At 43.8% G+C, this 18,436-nt stretch overlaps 2 protein-coding genes and 1 pseudogene across 5 annotated transcripts in view; 1 reads left to right on the plus strand and 2 right to left on the minus strand.

Moving 5' to 3' along the window:
* Positions 1-376: 376 nt before the first annotated feature.
* LOC108701976 (nuclear factor 7, ovary) lies at positions 377-3,128 on the minus strand. Of its 2 annotated transcripts, none has more exons than XM_041577068.1 (3): positions 2,938-3,128; positions 1,942-2,050; positions 377-1,746 (listed from the first exon to the last, which is right to left on the minus strand). In XM_041577068.1, exons 2-3 carry the CDS (start codon positions 2,020-2,022, stop codon positions 742-744), a joined length of 1,086 nt encoding a protein of 361 aa, XP_041433002.1. In that variant the 5' UTR covers positions 2,023-2,050; positions 2,938-3,128; the 3' UTR covers positions 377-741. The 2 variants fall into 2 exon arrangements, with proteins under 2 accessions (XP_041433002.1, XP_018092476.1); XM_018236987.2 differs by lacking the exon at positions 2,938-3,128 and adding an exon at positions 2,359-2,866.
* An 852-nt stretch (positions 3,129-3,980) lies between these two features.
* Positions 3,981-4,850, plus strand: LOC108701758 (annotated as a pseudogene).
* Positions 4,851-6,987: 2,137 nt separating this feature from the next.
* Positions 6,988-18,436, minus strand: part of erbb2.L (erb-b2 receptor tyrosine kinase 2 L homeolog) — a 41,753-nt gene continuing 30,304 nt past the window's right edge. For 2 of the 3 annotated variants that reach the window (XM_018234710.2, XM_018234709.2), the window contains exons 8-27: positions 17,734-17,850; positions 16,935-17,061; positions 16,511-16,584; positions 16,326-16,416; positions 15,571-15,770; positions 15,194-15,326; positions 14,251-14,341; positions 13,995-14,152; positions 13,821-13,868; positions 13,584-13,719; positions 13,384-13,506; positions 12,000-12,098; positions 11,684-11,869; positions 10,965-11,120; positions 10,561-10,636; positions 10,330-10,476; positions 10,058-10,155; positions 9,754-9,930; positions 9,359-9,629; positions 6,988-9,113 (exon numbers count right to left, since the gene is read on the minus strand). In XM_018234710.2, the coding sequence (XP_018090199.1) occupies positions 8,623-9,113; positions 9,359-9,629; positions 9,754-9,930; positions 10,058-10,155; positions 10,330-10,476; positions 10,561-10,636; positions 10,965-11,120; positions 11,684-11,869; positions 12,000-12,098; positions 13,384-13,506; positions 13,584-13,719; positions 13,821-13,868; positions 13,995-14,152; positions 14,251-14,341; positions 15,194-15,326; positions 15,571-15,770; positions 16,326-16,416; positions 16,511-16,584; positions 16,935-17,061; positions 17,734-17,850 (2,999 nt within the window). In that variant the 3' untranslated portion in view covers positions 6,988-8,622. The remainder of the gene's footprint in view (positions 9,114-9,358; positions 9,630-9,753; positions 9,931-10,057; positions 10,156-10,329; positions 10,477-10,560; positions 10,637-10,964; positions 11,121-11,683; positions 11,870-11,999; positions 12,099-13,383; positions 13,507-13,583; positions 13,720-13,820; positions 13,869-13,994; positions 14,153-14,250; positions 14,342-15,193; positions 15,327-15,570; positions 15,771-16,325; positions 16,417-16,510; positions 16,585-16,934; positions 17,062-17,733; positions 17,851-18,436) is intronic. The other variant, XM_018234711.2, reaches the window with a different exon arrangement.

The raw sequence follows: 18,436 nt of genomic DNA on the forward strand, positions 1-18,436 counted from the left end.
ATATTTGAAAGGTGAACACAGCGGCACTCAGAGGTCGCCAGTAGTTACCGTATTGCAACCTTGAATATTGGCAGGTGCAATCCTGCCAATACCCCAAACCAAACACCAACCCCAAAACTCCAATTGCAATGTGAACAATGTGCCTTCATTGAGGTTCCTCAGCAACGTTTTGGCCTCACAGCAGCCCTTCATCAATCCAGACTTAAACTAAAATATAGATGCAGGGATATATCATGGTAAGAAGATGGTCATAGTCTCATTGCGTTCTTATCATTCCCCTGCAAAACCATTTTATATACAAAATATTCCCTCTTGAGATAGTCCCTTACCTGTCGTCATGGCATCTAGTGGATAAAACAATGACCCTGGTATGATTAAATCAACAATTTTAATTAGATAAACACAGCATATTTCATCATTCAATCATACCGTATGTCATCAACAAAAGCCGGAGTCCATGTGAGCTAAGTGCTTTGGTTATCCCACACAAGGCTGTGATGTTGGGGATAAAGAACCAAAGTCCTGGTGGAATTATTTCCCAGGACTGAATATGCACTTGGTCTGCTTTATTCGGAGGAAAAAAACCCTTATTCTGAGATGCAATTCTGCAGTTTATGCTATATAAATAAATGATGATGATGATGATTCATGGCTCAGTATTGATGTGCTTATTTCTAATAAGGAGTAAGTCTGAAGATTAGTGATTGGGTTGGTTTCACCCCTACAGGGTGGCCTTGTCTCTTAAGAACACAATTTCATTGGGCACCAGTCTTCCACTCTCGTCGGCACCCCCGGGCAGAACAGAGCAAAGAGTTCTTCATGGAGAGGACAGTGAAGCTCATAGATCAAGTGTGTGGTATCAGCATCATAGAATGCCAAGCGACCCCTGATTAAGTCCAAACACACCCCAATTCTAATGGGAGACGTCTTCAGATTCAAAGGCGAAGACCCAGTGCCATAATATTCCCCATCTTGTTGCTTACACAGAACAAAGTAGCCGTTCTTTGGGCTCAGTTCCCGTTCTCCCTTGCGTTCCACTGACCTCATGACGGTGCCAATGATCCAGTTACTCTTGCGCCCAACATCCACCTCCCAGTAATGCGCGTCAGACTTAAACCCGGGCAGCGCCAGTACATACAGTCCTGGTTCAAAACAATACGTTCTGTCTTTCCTCTCCTCGGCACAGAGTTGTAGTTTCACTTGCCTTAGATCTGTCGATAGGTTCAAATAAGGGTTGGCGCTGTCTGGGTCAAACTGTAATGGATCTGGCGCTGGTTTCATGACATGTCTTAACCCTCTCCACTCGTGGATTTGTAGAGGGGAAACACATCCTTCAAGCAAGCCCTTCATTGTCTCCATTTCTTTTAACTGAGCTGTAAATACTTTTACTCTCTCCATAAATGTGGGAATATGTTTCCTTTTTGGCTTCTTGATTGTAACTTCCTCCAACAGTTTTGCGACTGCCAACGACAAATCTGTGAGTTTGGCCTCCAAGTTTTCAGTAGACTTTAGGGAAACCTCTGTTTGGTTTTGCAGGAAGTGATACATATCCTGGAAGTATTCGCTTAGTAACTGATTGTTTGTATCTGCTGTCAGGGTTATTGCCCTTAATTTCTTTTCACACTCTTCGAAGGCCTCCCACACTTGTTGCTGAAGACACGTGAGTTGTTGCATCACTTGGTCCTTTTCCTCTTCATCCTCTTTTAGCATTTTCTTCACTTGATCAATTACCCCTGTTGTGTCTCTCTGGATAGACAATGGAAGGGGAAGAGGTAAGGAATAAGGGAGACCCAATACACACATTAAATCAAGGGCTCACACTCTAAACAACATGGAGGCCCATTTACTGGACTAGAGTTGAGCGGCTGGTCCACTAAAGCCCCACCTGCTGCTCCCATTTTACATCATCACTATCAAGACTTTACCCTTCCCCTCACTTACCTTTATTATGGGCTGGGGTTCTTCAGAATAATCCACAGCTTGTGATTCGCTAGTGTTCTCTTCTCTTGCCTTCTGGGACATTTTGGCCTGTTCTTTCAAGACCTTTGACCTACAGAGAAATATTATTGGTTTAAAAGGGCAAAACTAACCCCTTTATACAGTTGAATTCTTCTAGAATATCATTTCTGTTGGGGGTCACTGATACCCGGCAGCCAAAATACTATTACTTCTGTGATGCTCCGGCCTATCCATCACACCACTGTCTGGAGCCTAAAATCCAAAGAGGTGCTGGAATTCCGAACAGTAAAATAATTCAGAGCCATAAAAACTGAAGACCAATTGCAAATAGTATCAGAACATCACTGTCTGCATATATAAAATGAGATGATAATTAAGCTTGCTCTTTAGTAAATGTACCTTCTGTGATTTGCCTGGAGCCAATCTGAGCCTGACACCCAGGGAGACGGACAATCCCCACAGTTTCGCTTTCATTTCTCGGCTGCCGAGCAAAGGGCTGTGCTGTTGTTTCACTAGAGAACGATCACCAGATAATTGCACTCGGGGAGGGACGGGCCGCTCAGAAAAACAGAACATGACTTGTAATAGTTACCCGCGTGTGCCAAGCAAACCTGTTGCCCGTTGCAAATACAGGGGGAGGCTTATTTATCAAAACTGGAATTTCTGAAAGTTCAGAGGTTTTTTTTTTCTACCTCGAATAAACTCACATTTTAAAAACTATTAAAAACCACGAATAATGTGGAAACAGGGGGACAGGGCTGCCGTAGCTTCTCATCAATAGAAACAACTCCTCCTCCTCCTCTTCCTCCTCTGTCATATTTACACTGAAGGTCTATAAGAGGCCGAGCTGTGAAACCGAAACTCATTCTCTGCCTCCTTCTTGTGCTGCAGCCCCTACGCAAAGTAAACTGCCAATCATGAAGTGTCAGCTCTTGCTCCATTCCTGCTTTGCTGTGCCCCCCCCTTCCCGGGACTCACCTTACACCTTACAGACTTGTTCTCATAGAGATACTGTATGTGCTTTCTCTCCGCTCGCTTGCATTTATCTTTAGTACTTCCCAATCACATATATAACAGTAGGGCTCGGTGCACTAACACGTAGAATGTACTGGGAGTAGTCGGCTCTTGAACACACAGACACTCCTTCATAGTACAGAGAGTCAAGTCCCAGAACTGTTCTTTTGTAACACACAACATACTCAATAAGCCCCTACAAGTATGAGGTAATGCCCCGGGGTCTAGTAGCCCATAGCAACCAGTCAGCGGGTTATAAACATCCGACTTCTCCAGTAGCAACTCTTAATGGCATACTCCCAAAATGATTTGCCCTAAAGGAACGTCTCCCAGATTCCACCGTTAAACCATCATTAATACAGTGATGTTTTTTGTTTTTTTTTTAAATTACCAGGATATTTTTCAACTGTAACAGAAGATTCATTTGCACACACACAAGAGCTTGCAATCTAAAGGTAATGGTTACAAATGGAGTATCTAGGTGTTGCCATAAAACATACATTATGTCGGCTTTAGAGACTCCACGGGGGGGCAGTGTTGGACTGGGCTGGGAAGGACACTGGGAAAAACCCCGGTCGAAGAAGGTAGGTGGGTGGCCGGGGGATGTTGTGGCTAGGGGAGGGGGACAGAGGGCACTTTGCATCTGGAGTTGAGGTGGTGATTGGCCCCGAGGCAGCAGCCCCAGTGGGCCCGGGTCCCCCAGTCCGACGCAGATTCATGCTTGGATGCTGGCATTTATGGGGGAGCAGATGATGCGAAAGAACCTCATGTGGGGGGGTACAGATAAACCTTCAACCTTCTCTCCTTCCTCCTCCTTTCAGTTCTGGATTGGAAGGGTAGCCGACTTTCATTCCTAAATCCAACAAAATAACAGTTCTGGAACGTATTAAAAGGTTCCACCACTTCTTACCCTTGTCTAATACTTGGTTTCTCATGATTCTGCCATTTGCCTATGTAATTTCCTAACAAACATCCTTCTCTATAGAGAATCCCACCTCTTCTACAGAATGGGGATTGATCAAGAGCCAAAGGAGAAAGAAAAGCCTATAACGTCAGTCCAGCTGCTCCGATCCCAACTTAAAGCTCTGAAGGAGGCATCGTCGGCACTGTCGGAACACTTTCAGAAGGCCGCACCTACATACAGGGTGACAGTCGGTGAGCTGCATTGTAACCTGCGCTCCTTGTTGGAGAAGGAGGAGAAGATGCGACTGTTCCAAAGCAGCCAAACACAAGAGCAAGCTATGGAACATTTAGAAGCACAAGCAATGGACCTTGAAGATTTGCATAGCTCTATTGATCGTGTGCTGGAGAATTTAGAAGGAAACTTTGAAGGCAAAAGAACATCTCAGAGCTTTTTATGAGCAGTTTAATGCTATAGCAGGAGCTAAGACTGTGTTGGACATGTGTGTATCTCCTCTCCAGCTGAGAGATTGGGCAGGACAGAGGCATCTTGTTAAGCCAGTTCCAGAATCGTTGACTTTTGACCCTCACTGCGCTCATTCTATTTTAATCTTGTCATCAGACCTTAAGCAAGTGAGGTTTGAGTCTTCTCCAACTGCCAAGAAGAGCAGAGAGTGCTTTGAGCCGGCACTCTATCTATCTAACCTGGATTCCAGTCTGGCCGCCATTACTGGGAAGTGGATGTGGGGTGCAAGAGCAGCTGGATTCTGGGAGTGGTACGAGAGTCAGTGGAACGCAAAGCTGAGCATCACCTGTGTCCTGACAATGGATACTGGGTGCTACGCAAACAGGAGGACGGTGTTTATTATGGTCTTGGGATGTCACCCATAAGCCTGAACCTAACATTCTCACCTACAAGAATTGGGCTTTTCCCTGTTAAAGAGGAAGACTGGTGCCCATTGATCCTATGCGGATAAAGGGATATTTACTTGCCCTATAGTTTTAATGGCAATGTGTCATTCCAAGACAACTCGTTTTTGGGCAATAGCATGTGATGCACAATTCTCATTCCCGACGTTAATCAGGAGCAAAGGTTGGAAAGCTCATAATCAGACCTATAATAGGATATAACATAGCGACTTCAGTTCTGTGGATGTTTCTAGGGTCAGTGTGTGACAGTTTATCCATGTTCCAATGAACTGCTGGGGGAAGAGCTAAATAAAAAGCCTTTCATTGCAACGGAAACGATGCAAATCGGCCTGAATTTGTGTTTCTCTTATTCATATCGCACATGGGTATAAGTACAGGTCTATGGGAAATCCGTTATCCAGAAAGCTCTGAATTACGGAAAAGGCAGTCTTCCATATACTCCATTTTATCCAAATAATCCAAATTTAAAAAAATGATGTGTAATAATAAAACAGTCGCTTGTACTTGATCCCAACTAAGATATAATTAATCCTTATTGGAGGCAAAACCAGTCTATTGGCTTTATTTCATGTTTATATGATTTTCTAGTAGACTTAAGGTATGAAGATCCAAATTACGGAAATATCCATTATCTGGAAAACCCCAGGTCCTGAGTATTCTGGATAACAGGTCCCATACCTGTACTTGATCCCAACTAAGATATAATTAATCCTTATTGGAAGCAAAACCAGCCTATTGGGTTTATTTCATGTTTATATGATTTTCTAGTAGACTTAAGGTATGAAGATCCAAATTACGGAAATATCCATTATCTGGAAAACCCCAGGTCCCGAGCATTCTGGATAACAGGTCCCATACCTGTACTTGATCCCAACTAAGATATAATTAATCCTTATTGGAGGCAAAACCAGCCTATTGGCTTTATTTAATCTTTATATGATTTTCTAGTAGACTTAAGGCAGTGATCCCCAACCAGTAGCTCGTGAGTAACATGTTGCTCCCCAACCCCTTGGAAGTTGCTCTCAGTGACCTCAAAGCAGGTGATTATTTTTGAAATTCAGGCTTGGAAGCAAGTTTTAATTACATAAAAACTAAGTATAGTGCCAAGTAGAGCCTCCTGTATGCTACCAGTCCACATAGGGGCTACCAAATAACCAATCACAGCCCTTATTTGGTACCCAAGGGACTTTTTCATGCTTGTGTTGCTCCCCAAATCTTTTTACAGTTGAATGTGGCTTACGGGTAAAAAAAGGTTGGGGACCCCTGACTTAAGGTATGATCCAAATTATGGAAAGATCCATTATTTGGAAAACCCCAGGTCCCGAGCATTCTGGATAACAGGTCCCATACCTGTACTTGATCCCAACTAAGATATAATTAATCCTTATTGGAAGCAAAACTAGCCTATTGGCTTTATTTCATGTTTATATGATTTTCTAGCAGACTTAAGGTATGAAGATCCAAATTACCAAAAGATGCCGTATCTGAAAAACCCCAGGTTCCGAGAATTCTGGATAACAGATCCCATACCTGTACTTGATCCCAACTAAGATACAATTAATCCTTATTGGAAGCAAAACCAGCCTATTGAGTTTATTTCATGTTTATATGATTTTCTAGTAGACTTAAGGTATGAAGATCCAAATTACGGAAAAAACCCTTATCCAGAAAACCCCAGGTCCTGAGCATTCTGGATAACAGGTCCCATACCTGTGCAGGCAAATCACTGGCTGGAAACCCTTTTGTGACCAACTGAAGGTTAGAAGCCAACACAGGCTCTACCACATCATTTATTCATACCCTAAAAACAGAGGAGTTGTCTCCTCTAATAAAGGGAATATTCATGTCTATAATCTGTGTTTTTCTTTTCACTAAGATACAACTGCGAGGAAATAGGAGAAAGATGCAGAGGGAAAACTCTTCTGATGTTGCTCGGAAAGAGATGGGGAAAGTCTCTTGAGGTCTCTGATCTCTTTCCTGAGCCGAGCAACATCAGAACACTTCTCTGTTTCCCTTCTGAACATCTCTTTCTCCTCTATCCCCCCTACCATACAGTTGCAGGACCAGCAGGTGGCGCTGTCATTACAAAATTCACTTTTATTTGGTTAATGAAAAGTTAAATAGTCCCGAAATGTTTATAAAAAAATGTAAGTGCCAAATGGAAATCAGACACTGCGCCATTTATTTGGTTTTAGTGTTTTAATAACCTTGAAAATAAAGTATAAACACAATTAGAGCTCCTTGCAGGGTCACCCACCGTGAGATCGGAATTAGAAAGTGCACAGTCGGGAGGGGGAGGGGGGGGAGAGGAACGACAACAGTACACGGGAAATAATTGCTTATAAAAACATTCCAAAAAAATATACACATTTGATACAAAAACCTGTCGAGAGAAAAGTCAAAGTGTTTTTTCCCAAAGCTGAGGAGCTACAATGGATTGTCAGCTCACCTGACTAAGTACCAATGGATTGTTTACTAGGAGCTGAATGCTACAGTGAGATGTGTTGCACTTCCAGTACCAGTGTGTGAGTGTGAGTGTGAGTGTGAGTTTCCTCTCCCCTGTGTGACATAAGAGTTGTGATTGCTAAAGGCCTCGGTATCAATGTGCAATACATGGAATATATTTATATATATATATGCTTCATAACTTAGATGCAACCAGGCAAAACGAATGGTCAGTAGAAGTGTTTGAAGGCATGGCAGCCCTATCCAACTCAATGAAGGCTGTCTGTCCTCCTCCAAGTGAGTCCGTCCTGAAAGCCAATTTAGGAATACCACTGGAACCCAATGAGAACCCCTAGGGGCATAGAAGTGCTCTGGGGAGCAGTATAGCAGCACCAATGTTAGTACATTGTGAGCACGTGACTAAATGGTGAGGCACTATCTATGCAAGTGTAAGTCTAATATCAATGTTAATTCTATTGCGGGAAGCCGGAGTCATTTATAGGTTACTCATTCCAGTTTGCACCCCAGTTAACAGCAACCACACCATGTTCTTAAGGCTATCCATTACAGAGGGATTGTTATGGGCCCCTATATAAATTATTATACAGCCAGTTATTGGTTCAGCCATTGTTTTGTCCCCAACACCGTGGTCTTCGTAGAATCATCGGAGCATCATTATACCAGAGCTTTATTGCTGAAAGATTGCTGCCATGTTGGTTTTGCACAGCAGATACAAAACGTTAGTGATTGTACCCCTGAGACACTCTGCTGGAGAATGCTGGGAATAGTAGTTCAGAGATAGAGATTAGCCACAGTCAATTTCATCTTGAAGTCTACTGGGCTCCTATACTAAGGCAGTGCAAAGTGCAAAATTCCGTAGTTAGACTCAATGTAGTGTGTGTTTTTCCCAGACTTGGTAATCTTGAAATATTGTGTGCCATAACTTGCCAGAATGGTCACGTATGGCTCCCGTTAGTATGAGTGATGTTGGCACATTTCGGGGCTCCCTTGGATCTGTGGGCCCCTACTTTGCACGTGACTTTGGGGTATTGGCACGAGGGAAGGAGTAGTACACGGGTGCAAGTACCTTTGTGAATTGTATTTGAGCAAGAAATGTTGTCCTTTACATTTGTGAACCCTCATATCGTTGATTCGCTAAAATGATTACAAATAAAACATAAAAAGTCAACTTTCCATGGACCAATGGGCAGTTCTAGCAGGGGGTCCGTTAACCTATAGAGACACTTGTCAGAGTAGCAGATTCTGGACCAAAATTTGGCCTCTTTTGCCTTTCTCAATATTTCCCTGATGCTCTGTTATGGAAAAAGCTGCCGGTATATTTATGTAAAAAGTTCCCTCTTTTATCCACGTCCTTTACACAGTTATGTCCCGTGGTCTATTCGTGGTTTCATCCAGGCCCAAGTATTCCGGGTTTTCAGCCGTCGGTGTAGTAAATCCGTTATGTTCCTGCGCAGGCTCCCCGTCGGCCTTTGCAAGGTTCAGTTCATGATTCCAGTAATAGGGATTGTCAAAGGCTTGGGGAAAGCTGTTGGGCAGGATTAGTCCTGGTGGAGGCAAATAGTCCGGATTGTCCAGAGCAGACAAGGCAGGGGGACTCCTCAGACCATTCCTGCACTGCCGACCCTTCTGCCTCTCTAAGGTGGACTTTTGCCTCTCTAGAGGAGTGGACTTTTGCCTTTCCAAAGTGGACTTTTGCCTCTCTAGAGGTGTTGACTTCTGCCTTTCCAAAGTGGACCTTTGCCTCTCCAGTGTGGACTTCTGCCTCTCTAGGGTAGAAACAGATGTTCTCTGGGATTTTACAGGCGCATGGTTCCTTTCGCCCTCCTTATGGTTCACATACTCAGCTGATATGGAGACAAAAAGGACAAACAATTCACGATACGGAACAGAATAGCTTCTAAAAGATTATGCAGAACCTTTTATGAAATAAATGGGGCCCTGACCAAAGGTTGGACCTCCAAGGTGGGCTTCAACTATGGACTGGGACCAAAGAAAAAGGTTTGCAGTGATGTTTAAGGGTGTCCCATAATCTCCTGAATAAGAATGAGATTGCTGAACTTTGTTTCTGATGTAGACATAAGTAACATACCTAGTGGGTGTAGGGGAATGCTCGGGGAAACACAGTCTGCTTCAAAGAAACAACTGTCAGTCTCATCCTCTCCCAAGTGCATTGGGTCGTCCGTATATCTATGTGGAGAGCTGCTCTCCCCGTTGATAGGCGGTTCAAACACATAGTCCCCTTCACTTAATGCATCCGAGCCGCTGCCCCCTGACTTCTCCGACAAGGTTCGAGCCAGAGAACCTCCGCTGGGAGTAACCTCCTGCAGAAACGGTTGATCTGCCTGCATCTCGGTAGCACTCTGGAGGGGAAAAAAAAAAAGACTTATTGGAAAAAACTGGGTACGATTGTAGTCATCTAATTGGCTGAACCCTTTGGATCATACGTAAGGACCATAAGAATGGTTGGTAGAGAAGACTTTGTACCTGCGTTGATGAAATGCGACTGCGATGCTCTGCAGTAACATCCTCTGATGGGAAAAATCCCCTGTGGGGCACCAGATATTCCTCTGCATCCACCAGGTCATCTAACCCAACCTCTTGAAGAAGAGAACTGTAAAACTCGGTGGTCAGCGGGCTCGCCTGAGCCATGAACTCTTCATTCTGAGAAAGTCAAGAAGCAACGTAGAGTATCATTAACCAAAGGGTTTTATACAAATAAGAAAAAGGGTTGGGGACTTCAGAGTGTATTTACTGGGCTCATAAACTACAATTGCTTTATTTCGCGCACCTCGATGACCACAAACCGTGACGGATCACGCGCCATACGAGACAATTCACTAACAAGGTCCCGAAACTTGGGTCGGCACTCGGAGTCTATCATCCAGCCTAAATGAGAGGGAAAAAGACTTCCGACTTTAATACATTTTGTAATGTGAGGTGCACATTACAGAGACATTCTGCTGATGGGGAATCGGACATACTAAATCAATTCTAAAGCTGACAAAATGATTGGACAGTTGTCTCCAATATTCAGTTACATACAAGAGCTTCATCACTTACACTTCACCATGATCATATAAACATCTATGGTGCAGACTGGTGGCTGAGGGAGCCTCTCCCCTTTCTCCAAAAGGTCTGGGATTTCTCTGGCTGGGATTCCATCATAGGGTTTTGCACCGAAAGTCATGAGCTCCCAAACCGTAACACCTAAAAGTCAACAACACAGGTGTCAAGGACTCAGGTACAGAACATGTTGTAACCACTAGTTTTATAGGATGGTTTCTTGCTCACCATAGCTCCACACATCACTCTGGTGGGTGAATCTTCTGTGCAAAATGGACTCTAACGCCATCCATTTGATGGGGACCTGAGTGTGGGGTCAGTGAGACGGAGATAAATATATTCAACACTTGGAAACCACAGTACCAATGCAGTGGCTCATATGATTATTCTACCCAACCATGTGACAGGCTTTATATCAAGAGGAACAGAAGCTGCCTTGTTAAAAGTGATACTTTGGAACCTTCACCTTTTTAGAAAACCTCACCTGGAAGGTGTCACTAAATGATTTAAAGCCTTTGTTCCCACATTTCTAATGATCTCCTAAAAGAATTATGGTTGTCATGTGCCCAATAAAGTCCATGGCTCTTTTCAGCTGGTGTCGGTTTAGGAATTTAGGATTCCACGGTCCTCACCTTTCCACCATCAGCGTGGTACTCAGTCTCGTCCACATCTAACAGTCGGGCCAGGCCAAAGTCTGTGATCTTCACATGCGACGGACTCTTGACCAGTACGTTCCGCGCTGCTAAGTCTCTGTGCACCAAACGCACTTCCTCCAGGTATGTCATCCCCTGTGGCACACACACATGTACATACATTAGCCCACAACATGTGCACAATCACAACTTCTTACAGCTGTGACACTAAAGGTGGCCATACACGGATAGATCCGCTCGTTGTGTCGCCAAACGAGCGGATCTCCCTCCGATATGCCCACCTTGAGGTGGGCAATATCGGGCTGATCCGAACGTGGGCCCTAGGATCCTAGCGTTCGCAAACGGGCGGTCGGATCGCGGGACTGCATCAACGAACAGATGCGGCCGCGATCCGACGGGATTTTTAATCCCATCCGATCGAGATCTGGCCGACTTTCGGCCAGATCTCGATCGGGGAAGCCCGTTGGGAGCCCCCATACACGGGCCAATAAGCTGCCGACTCGGTCTGTCGGCAGCTTTTATCGGCCCGTGTATGGCCACCTTAAGTCTAATCACTACCAATCACTACTATTGATTCTGTCGATTCTGTTCTTATGTTTGTAGCCCTAATACTCTCCAACAGGAATCCTGCGGTTGTGGTACATCCTGACAAAACGGTAGCATATTTCAAAAACATGATACTGAAAGTCTCTCCGTACCTTTGCAATCTGCACACACCAGTTGAGGAGATCTCTGGAAGCAATGCGGTCTTTGTTCTCCCTCACGTAGTCCAGTAAGCAGCCGTACGGCATGAGCTGGGTGACAAGTTGTACGGTGGATGTGAGGCAAATCCCTAGCAGGCGACACACATACGGGCTGCCCACCCCTGCCATCACATATGCTTCCTGCAGAAACGTTTAAAAGAACATGTTCTTTAAGTCTATAAATGAACATTTAAACATTAAAAAACCAATGGATTTATGCAGCTGTATAATTGTTATTTAATTTATAATGAGGTGTTAAACTGATACTTACATCGAGGATCTCTTTGTTGGCTTTAGGTGACGTGTTCTCCCTCAAAACTTTAATGGCAACTGGGATTTTGATATTTTCACCATCTGGAATCCAAATGCCCTAAAAATCAGAAACAGGGGTTTACCAAATGGAATCATATTGTTTAACCTCAGCGGAGTTCTACGGCTCTACAGCAGGGGGCAGCACTAGAGTACTTGTGGCATTATTTAAAGGGATACTGTCATGGGAAAAAAAATGTTTTCAAAATGAATCAGTTAATAGTGCTGGTCCAGCAGAATTCTGCATTGAAATCCATTTCTCAAAAGAGCAAACAGATTTTTTTATATTCAATTTTGAAATCTTACATGGGGCTAGACATATTGTCAGTTTCCCAGCTGCCCCAAGTCATGTGACTTGTGCTCTGATAAACTTCAATCACTCTTTACTGCTGTGCTGCAAGTTGGACTGATAGCACCCCCTCCCTTTTCCCCCCCAGCAGCCAAACAAAAGAACATGGGGCTAGACATATTGTCAGTTTCCCAGCTGCCCCAAGTCATGTGACTTGTGCTCTGATAAACTTCAATCGCTCTTTACTGCTGTGCTGCAAGTTGGACTGATAGCACCCCCTCCCTTTTCCCCCCCAGCAGCCGAACAAAAGAACAATGGGAAGGTAACCAGATAGCAGCTCCCTAACACAAGATAACAGCTGCCTGGTAGATCTAAGAACAACACTCAATAGTAAAATCCAGGTCCCACTGAGACACATTCAGTTACATTGAGAAGGAAAAACAGCAGCCTGCCAGAAAGCATTTCTCTCCTAAAGTGCAGGCACAAGTCACATGACCAGGGGCAGCTGGAAAATTAACAAAATGTCTAGCCCCATGTCAGATTTCAAAATTGAATATAAAAAAATCTGTTTGCTCTTTTGAGAAATGGATTTCAGTGCAGAATTCTGCTGGAGTAGCACTATTAACTGATGCGTTTTGAAAAAAACACGTTTTCCTATGACAGGATCCCTTTAACTGTCGGCTAGTTCTGCCGCCAGCCCACTTGCACTGGAACAGTTTGGTTTTGTTGAGTACTGCCCAGTCTTTAAGGTTTCAGGTCCAAGTTGTTTTATATATTCATGGGTTGGCAAGAGGCCGAATCGAAAGGGAAACAATAACAAAACAATCAAAACGATGGCTAACCATGAATCTTCATAATATCATCCTATCCCTGTAGAGACCATACTAAAAGTCATGTTTTAGCTGATGTAATTAGAAAAGTAGGAGGGTCTAGTCACAGGTCATGCTGAACTTGTGGATCTACTGAAGTACGTGATTGCTTTAGCATACGGTGCAGTTAAATATAGAGAATTAAGGAATAAAATGCATCCATATCCATGTGCATGTATTGCTCTCACCTTGTATACAGTACCAAATGCCCCAGATCCCAAGATCATCATCTTCTTCAGTTCTGTCTCCTTAAGGATCCTCATCTGGGCTTGGTTTGGGACAGCCCCACTCGGAGTCAGGGGTTCCACGAGCTGGAAAGGAAGCAGAAGTGAAGCTCACATGACAATTCCCTGCTTCTGTATAAGGAACATGGTGGCACTCCACGCACCTCTTCCTGTAAAAGGCGACGCATGGTGTGCTTCTTCTTTAGCTGCTTTTGGCGCCGGATCGACAACACAATGGCCGTTGATATGGTTATCACAATTAAGATGCTAATGACGATTGAAGCTGCCATGTACACTTGGCTGCGGATGATCAGGGAGGGAAACGAAAAGAGACAATAGTTATGGAATCTTTAAGAAGAAGCTAGAACGTGCCATAATTCTACCAGAATCCCCAACCGTACCTGTTGTCCGGTAAAATCGGGCAGCCCCTTTCATCCATCTGATTGCACCTGGTGGAACAAAGGCCAACTAAGTACTTAGCACACACACTGTCCTGTCTCTAATATCTAATGTACATTGTATTGTATGTTGGAGAAGAAGAAAACTAGACAGTGGTGCCAATGAGAATTACGTACAAGTGGGAACAATTGACGGGGCATAGCTGGCAGATCTTATCCTTGTCGGGGAATTTCCAAATGGGAACAAAGGAACTTCCCTTTACTCCACTAGGGCAATGCTCAACACAGTCTTCCCCATCCATATAATGGGCACACTCTATACACTGAGAAGCTTCCTGTAAGGAAAAGCACAGCACAAATATTTAAACTCAACATACACTGGTGCATTCTGGTAAACCATCTGTAGTCCCTACATTGCACAGGTTAAACTCACCGGGCCAGAACATGTCAGAGATCCATTCTGTGGGTGGCACTGAGAGTGGCAAGGCACACACTGACTTCCATTAACATGCTCTCTTGGGATTCTACAGGGCAAAAATAGAAAAGCTTTTAATACCCGGGTTCCCCTGTACTTTGCAGCCAGTGTTTCCCTGAATCAGTGCTACAGGCTGATACATTAGATACAAGGATACAAGGAAGGGTCGGATGCTTTATTCACCAGTAGCTCCTCCCAGCAGACAGGAGGGAGCCAATGAGATTAGAGGAAGGAAAGGGGTGTTACAGGGAGAGCTGGGAAGTGAATCAGTGGTACAGGCTGATACATTAGATAGGTACAAGGAAGGGTCGGATGCTTTATTCACCAGTAGCTCCTACCAGCAGACAGGAGGGAGCCAATGAGATTAGAGGAGGGAAAGGGGTGTTACAGGGAGAGCTGGGAAGTGAATCAGGGGTACAGGCTGATACATTAGATAGGTACAAGGAAGGGTCGGATGCTTTATTCACCAGTAGCTCCTCCCAGCAGACAGGAGGGAGCCAATGAGATTAGAGGAGGGAAAGGGGTGTTACAGGGAGAGCTGGTGAAGTGAATCAGGGGTACAGGCTGATACATTAGATAGGTATAAGAAGGGGTTGGATGGTGTTTAGCAAGTGAGGGAATACAGGGATAGGGGAGATAGCTCATAGTACAAGTTGATCCAGGGACTGGTCCCATTGCCATTTTGGAGTCAGGAAGGAATTTTTTCCTCCACTGAGGCAAATTGGAGAGGCTTCCTCTGGATCAACTAGCAGTTAGGCAGGTTAAATATAGACATTAAAGTTTGAACTTGATTGTTGAGTCTTTATTCAAACTAACGTACTGAGTAACTATGTGTAATTATGCACTTTGCACTTGGTTTCCATTCATAAATGAACCTTCTTATCCCTTATTAGCAACTCACCCATCCTGGATGTTGCAAGACTCAATGCAGTCATGGCCTCTCAGGAATCCGTTACACCGAACACACTGGGAAGGGCCAGGGCCCCAGCATTGCTCGCCAGCACAGCGACTGAAGCACTTCTGCCCTTCTTGGTCTGCAAATGCCAAAGGGAGCCATCAGCACTTTGGGTGTCAAACCGAAGACAACGACATACAATGGAAGTAGTATAAAGCTTGAAAAAATGTCTTTAAAATGGTGAATTCTGAGAATAGCCAATGAGCTGAAGGTGTAAAGGTAAGGCAAGGTCATAGTTCCTTTCACAAAACCACTTTAATTCATAGTAACAAAACCCCAAACATTATCAAATGACTGAATGGAAAAGAAAGAGACCCCCTTACCGCACAATTCCTGGGGTTTGTTGAGTGTCTTCAGTATAGTTTGTCTTGGGGTTCTGAAGAGATCCGACCACGGGCCACTATCCAAGAAGCACATGTTTGGGTTCCCCTCTATCAGCACCAGCCCACTGCTGACTTCCATCAAGGAGCGCAAGCCAAGGGATGAGATGGAAAGGTTCCTCAGGACTAATGAATATGCCCCGCTAGCAGGATTTAAAGTCAGAGGTCACATGTATGAATAACCCCACAATTAATGTAACAAGTATATTTCATAACATTATTATATAATACTAAATGCCAACGGTACATATGCTAGAAGACAAGCAGTCTCTTGTGACTTTGCTCCATCAGTGTTGATGGACGATTGGTGTTCATTATGAACGTTGCAGCATGGAAAACCCAATCTACCAAGGGGTGTAAATTCTGACCCTCAGTGGTCATTCAGGCAGCACTTCTTCCTTGGGTTTAGCTTCACTCTTCACCTTAAAAATCCATCAAGAGGTGCAGAGAGCAGCATTGGGTGGGTGCAGGCAAGCCCTGTCTGTAGGGCAGTTGGTATGGACAGGGGCTCATTGTGGCCTGTTCCCTAACTTCATGTCTCCCGCGATCCCCATTTAGTACCTATAGGAAAGGCAGATTGCACTCATTTTTTTGCAAACTGCCTTCTGATAAGTAAAAGGCCTTCACTGAGTCCTGCTCAAAGCCAACCAGTCGTACCCATGGGTGAAACATTGGCTGGGAAGCTGAAATCAACTCACTTCTGTAGCATCCGTCCACGAATCACGCGCAGGTTCTCAAAGACGCTGAGACTGTTAAGTTCTTCCGGCCAGGACTCAATATATATATATCCTGCAGCACAAAGAAGGGAAGCATAATGAGATGACCCTATATTCAGTGGTGCTGCTATGAAATATAAAATCCTAATCTTCCTGTATTTGGTTACCTGTGATTTCTTCAAGGGTCTTGAACACCTCAAGGCTCTGTGTTGTGAGGACCGAGCTGGGATTGTTGGGATCTCTGTGAGAAAATGGAATTAAAAGAGCAAAGCTATGACTTCTGGTTTAATCCTCAGAGTTGCCGTTACGGCACCTGGCACTAGACAACATATTTACCATAGGGTTATGTATGTATGTAGAATATAAATGGTGTGCAACTGACATGTAGAGTTTTGCACAATATTCTCTGTAAGCAAAACATTTTCACTTAATTATAACTATTGTTGGAACAATGGCTGAATGCAGCAACGTTTTCCTATATCCGTTAACTTGTTATAAGTTAATGGTGCCTGGAGGCAGCTGGTAATGGCTGCTGGTGAGCAAGTGTCGTTTTACTGCGGAAGTTCCAGAAAAATAATGAAGAAATCTTACGGATTGAAGGACTCGGAAAGGAATGCCAGGCTCCCAAAGATCTTAGTGCAGCCTTGGAAATGCTGGATGATGGAAGCATTGATGGCTTGTGCTGTTCTCAAGAAGTCTCTTCCAAGTCCATAACACACTGAGGTCGGAGAATCAGACAAAGCACATGCACATTAACAACATCCTTAAAGGGGTACAGTCATCACTTTACAAGTGCCAACAATAAATGTCTCAAAAGAAGAAGTTTGTGGCCCCTTTAAGTTATTGATTATTTCCTACAAGAAACAAATGCTTGCCTGTGCTATAAACAATACCCACCCTGAGGTAATAGAAATAGGTGCCTGGTCATGCCACACCTTTACATAGAATAACAATACGTGTATTTATCAGCGCTGATTTATTTATGTTGCAAGATTAGAATATAGAGGCAACCTCCACGACCTCACGAATGACACGAGAGCGGCCATGTCTGAGGCTTTAGTTCTGGCAGCTCCGCACTGAAAACTGGAAATTCTGGTTGTAAAGAGGGTGGTGCAAACAACACAACAACAGTTTTCACACTAAACTCCTCTCTTACCTTTACAGTTTACATTTGCTATTACTGCCTATTTATTTTGCAGGTCCTCCCGTTATTAGAAGAGATTTATGGAAGTGGATGTCTGGATTGAGGCCCACCATTAATATTCTCATTCTCAGTGTAGGTTCTTGCCCCAGGCCATGGGTTACAGTGCTACACATTCTGCCTTGATTGGCCCAGGTCTCAAGGCGATTACAAAGCTTTATGTTAAAATAAAGGCTACAGGATAATTACCTTTACTGCACTGCTTGTCACATTTCTCACATTTCTGCACATCTTCCACAATCACCTCCTGGTTATATTGAGGGCAAAATAGTGTGCAAGAGCCAACCTCGGTGGCAAGGTAGTTATCTGTTTGAGAAAGGACAATGTATGAAGTAGAGATCAGACCATAAATACATTACAATCCCATTACAACATGTTAAAGCAAGGACTTCAAACTCTCCCCTCCAGTACAACTCCCATTACCCTCCAACAACAGCCTGGGGTGACCTCCCTGGACCCATTTAAATTCCAGTCTACTGATTAAGTGAAAAGAAGAGAAATAGCAGAGATATAGGTTGGTTGTACAGCAACGTGCAAGTAAATATTTAGTGAATGCAGTACCTCCTATTGTAAAATATAAGGATATTATAAGTCACCGAAGAGTTCCATGACCATATAAAAGGACGAGGCAGAATGCTTCTATACAGGTCATGGAACCCCGAGGTTACTTCTAATACACAAGTTTAAGTGAGTCATGTGACAAAAATGACATAACTGATGACATCACCACTCACTGTTTATAACGGATGACATCACTAGTCACTGCTTATAAGGATATAATTAACAAGATATTGGTGGCTCTTGTGTATTATATATATATATATATATATATATATATATATATATATATATATGTGTGTGTATGTAATCATTGTGGTTTCATAACAGAAAC

Source organism: Xenopus laevis, chromosome 9_10L (genome assembly GCF_017654675.1).
Source record: "Xenopus laevis strain J_2021 chromosome 9_10L, Xenopus_laevis_v10.1, whole genome shotgun sequence".
Lineage (NCBI taxonomy): Eukaryota > Metazoa > Chordata > Amphibia > Anura > Pipidae > Xenopus > Xenopus laevis.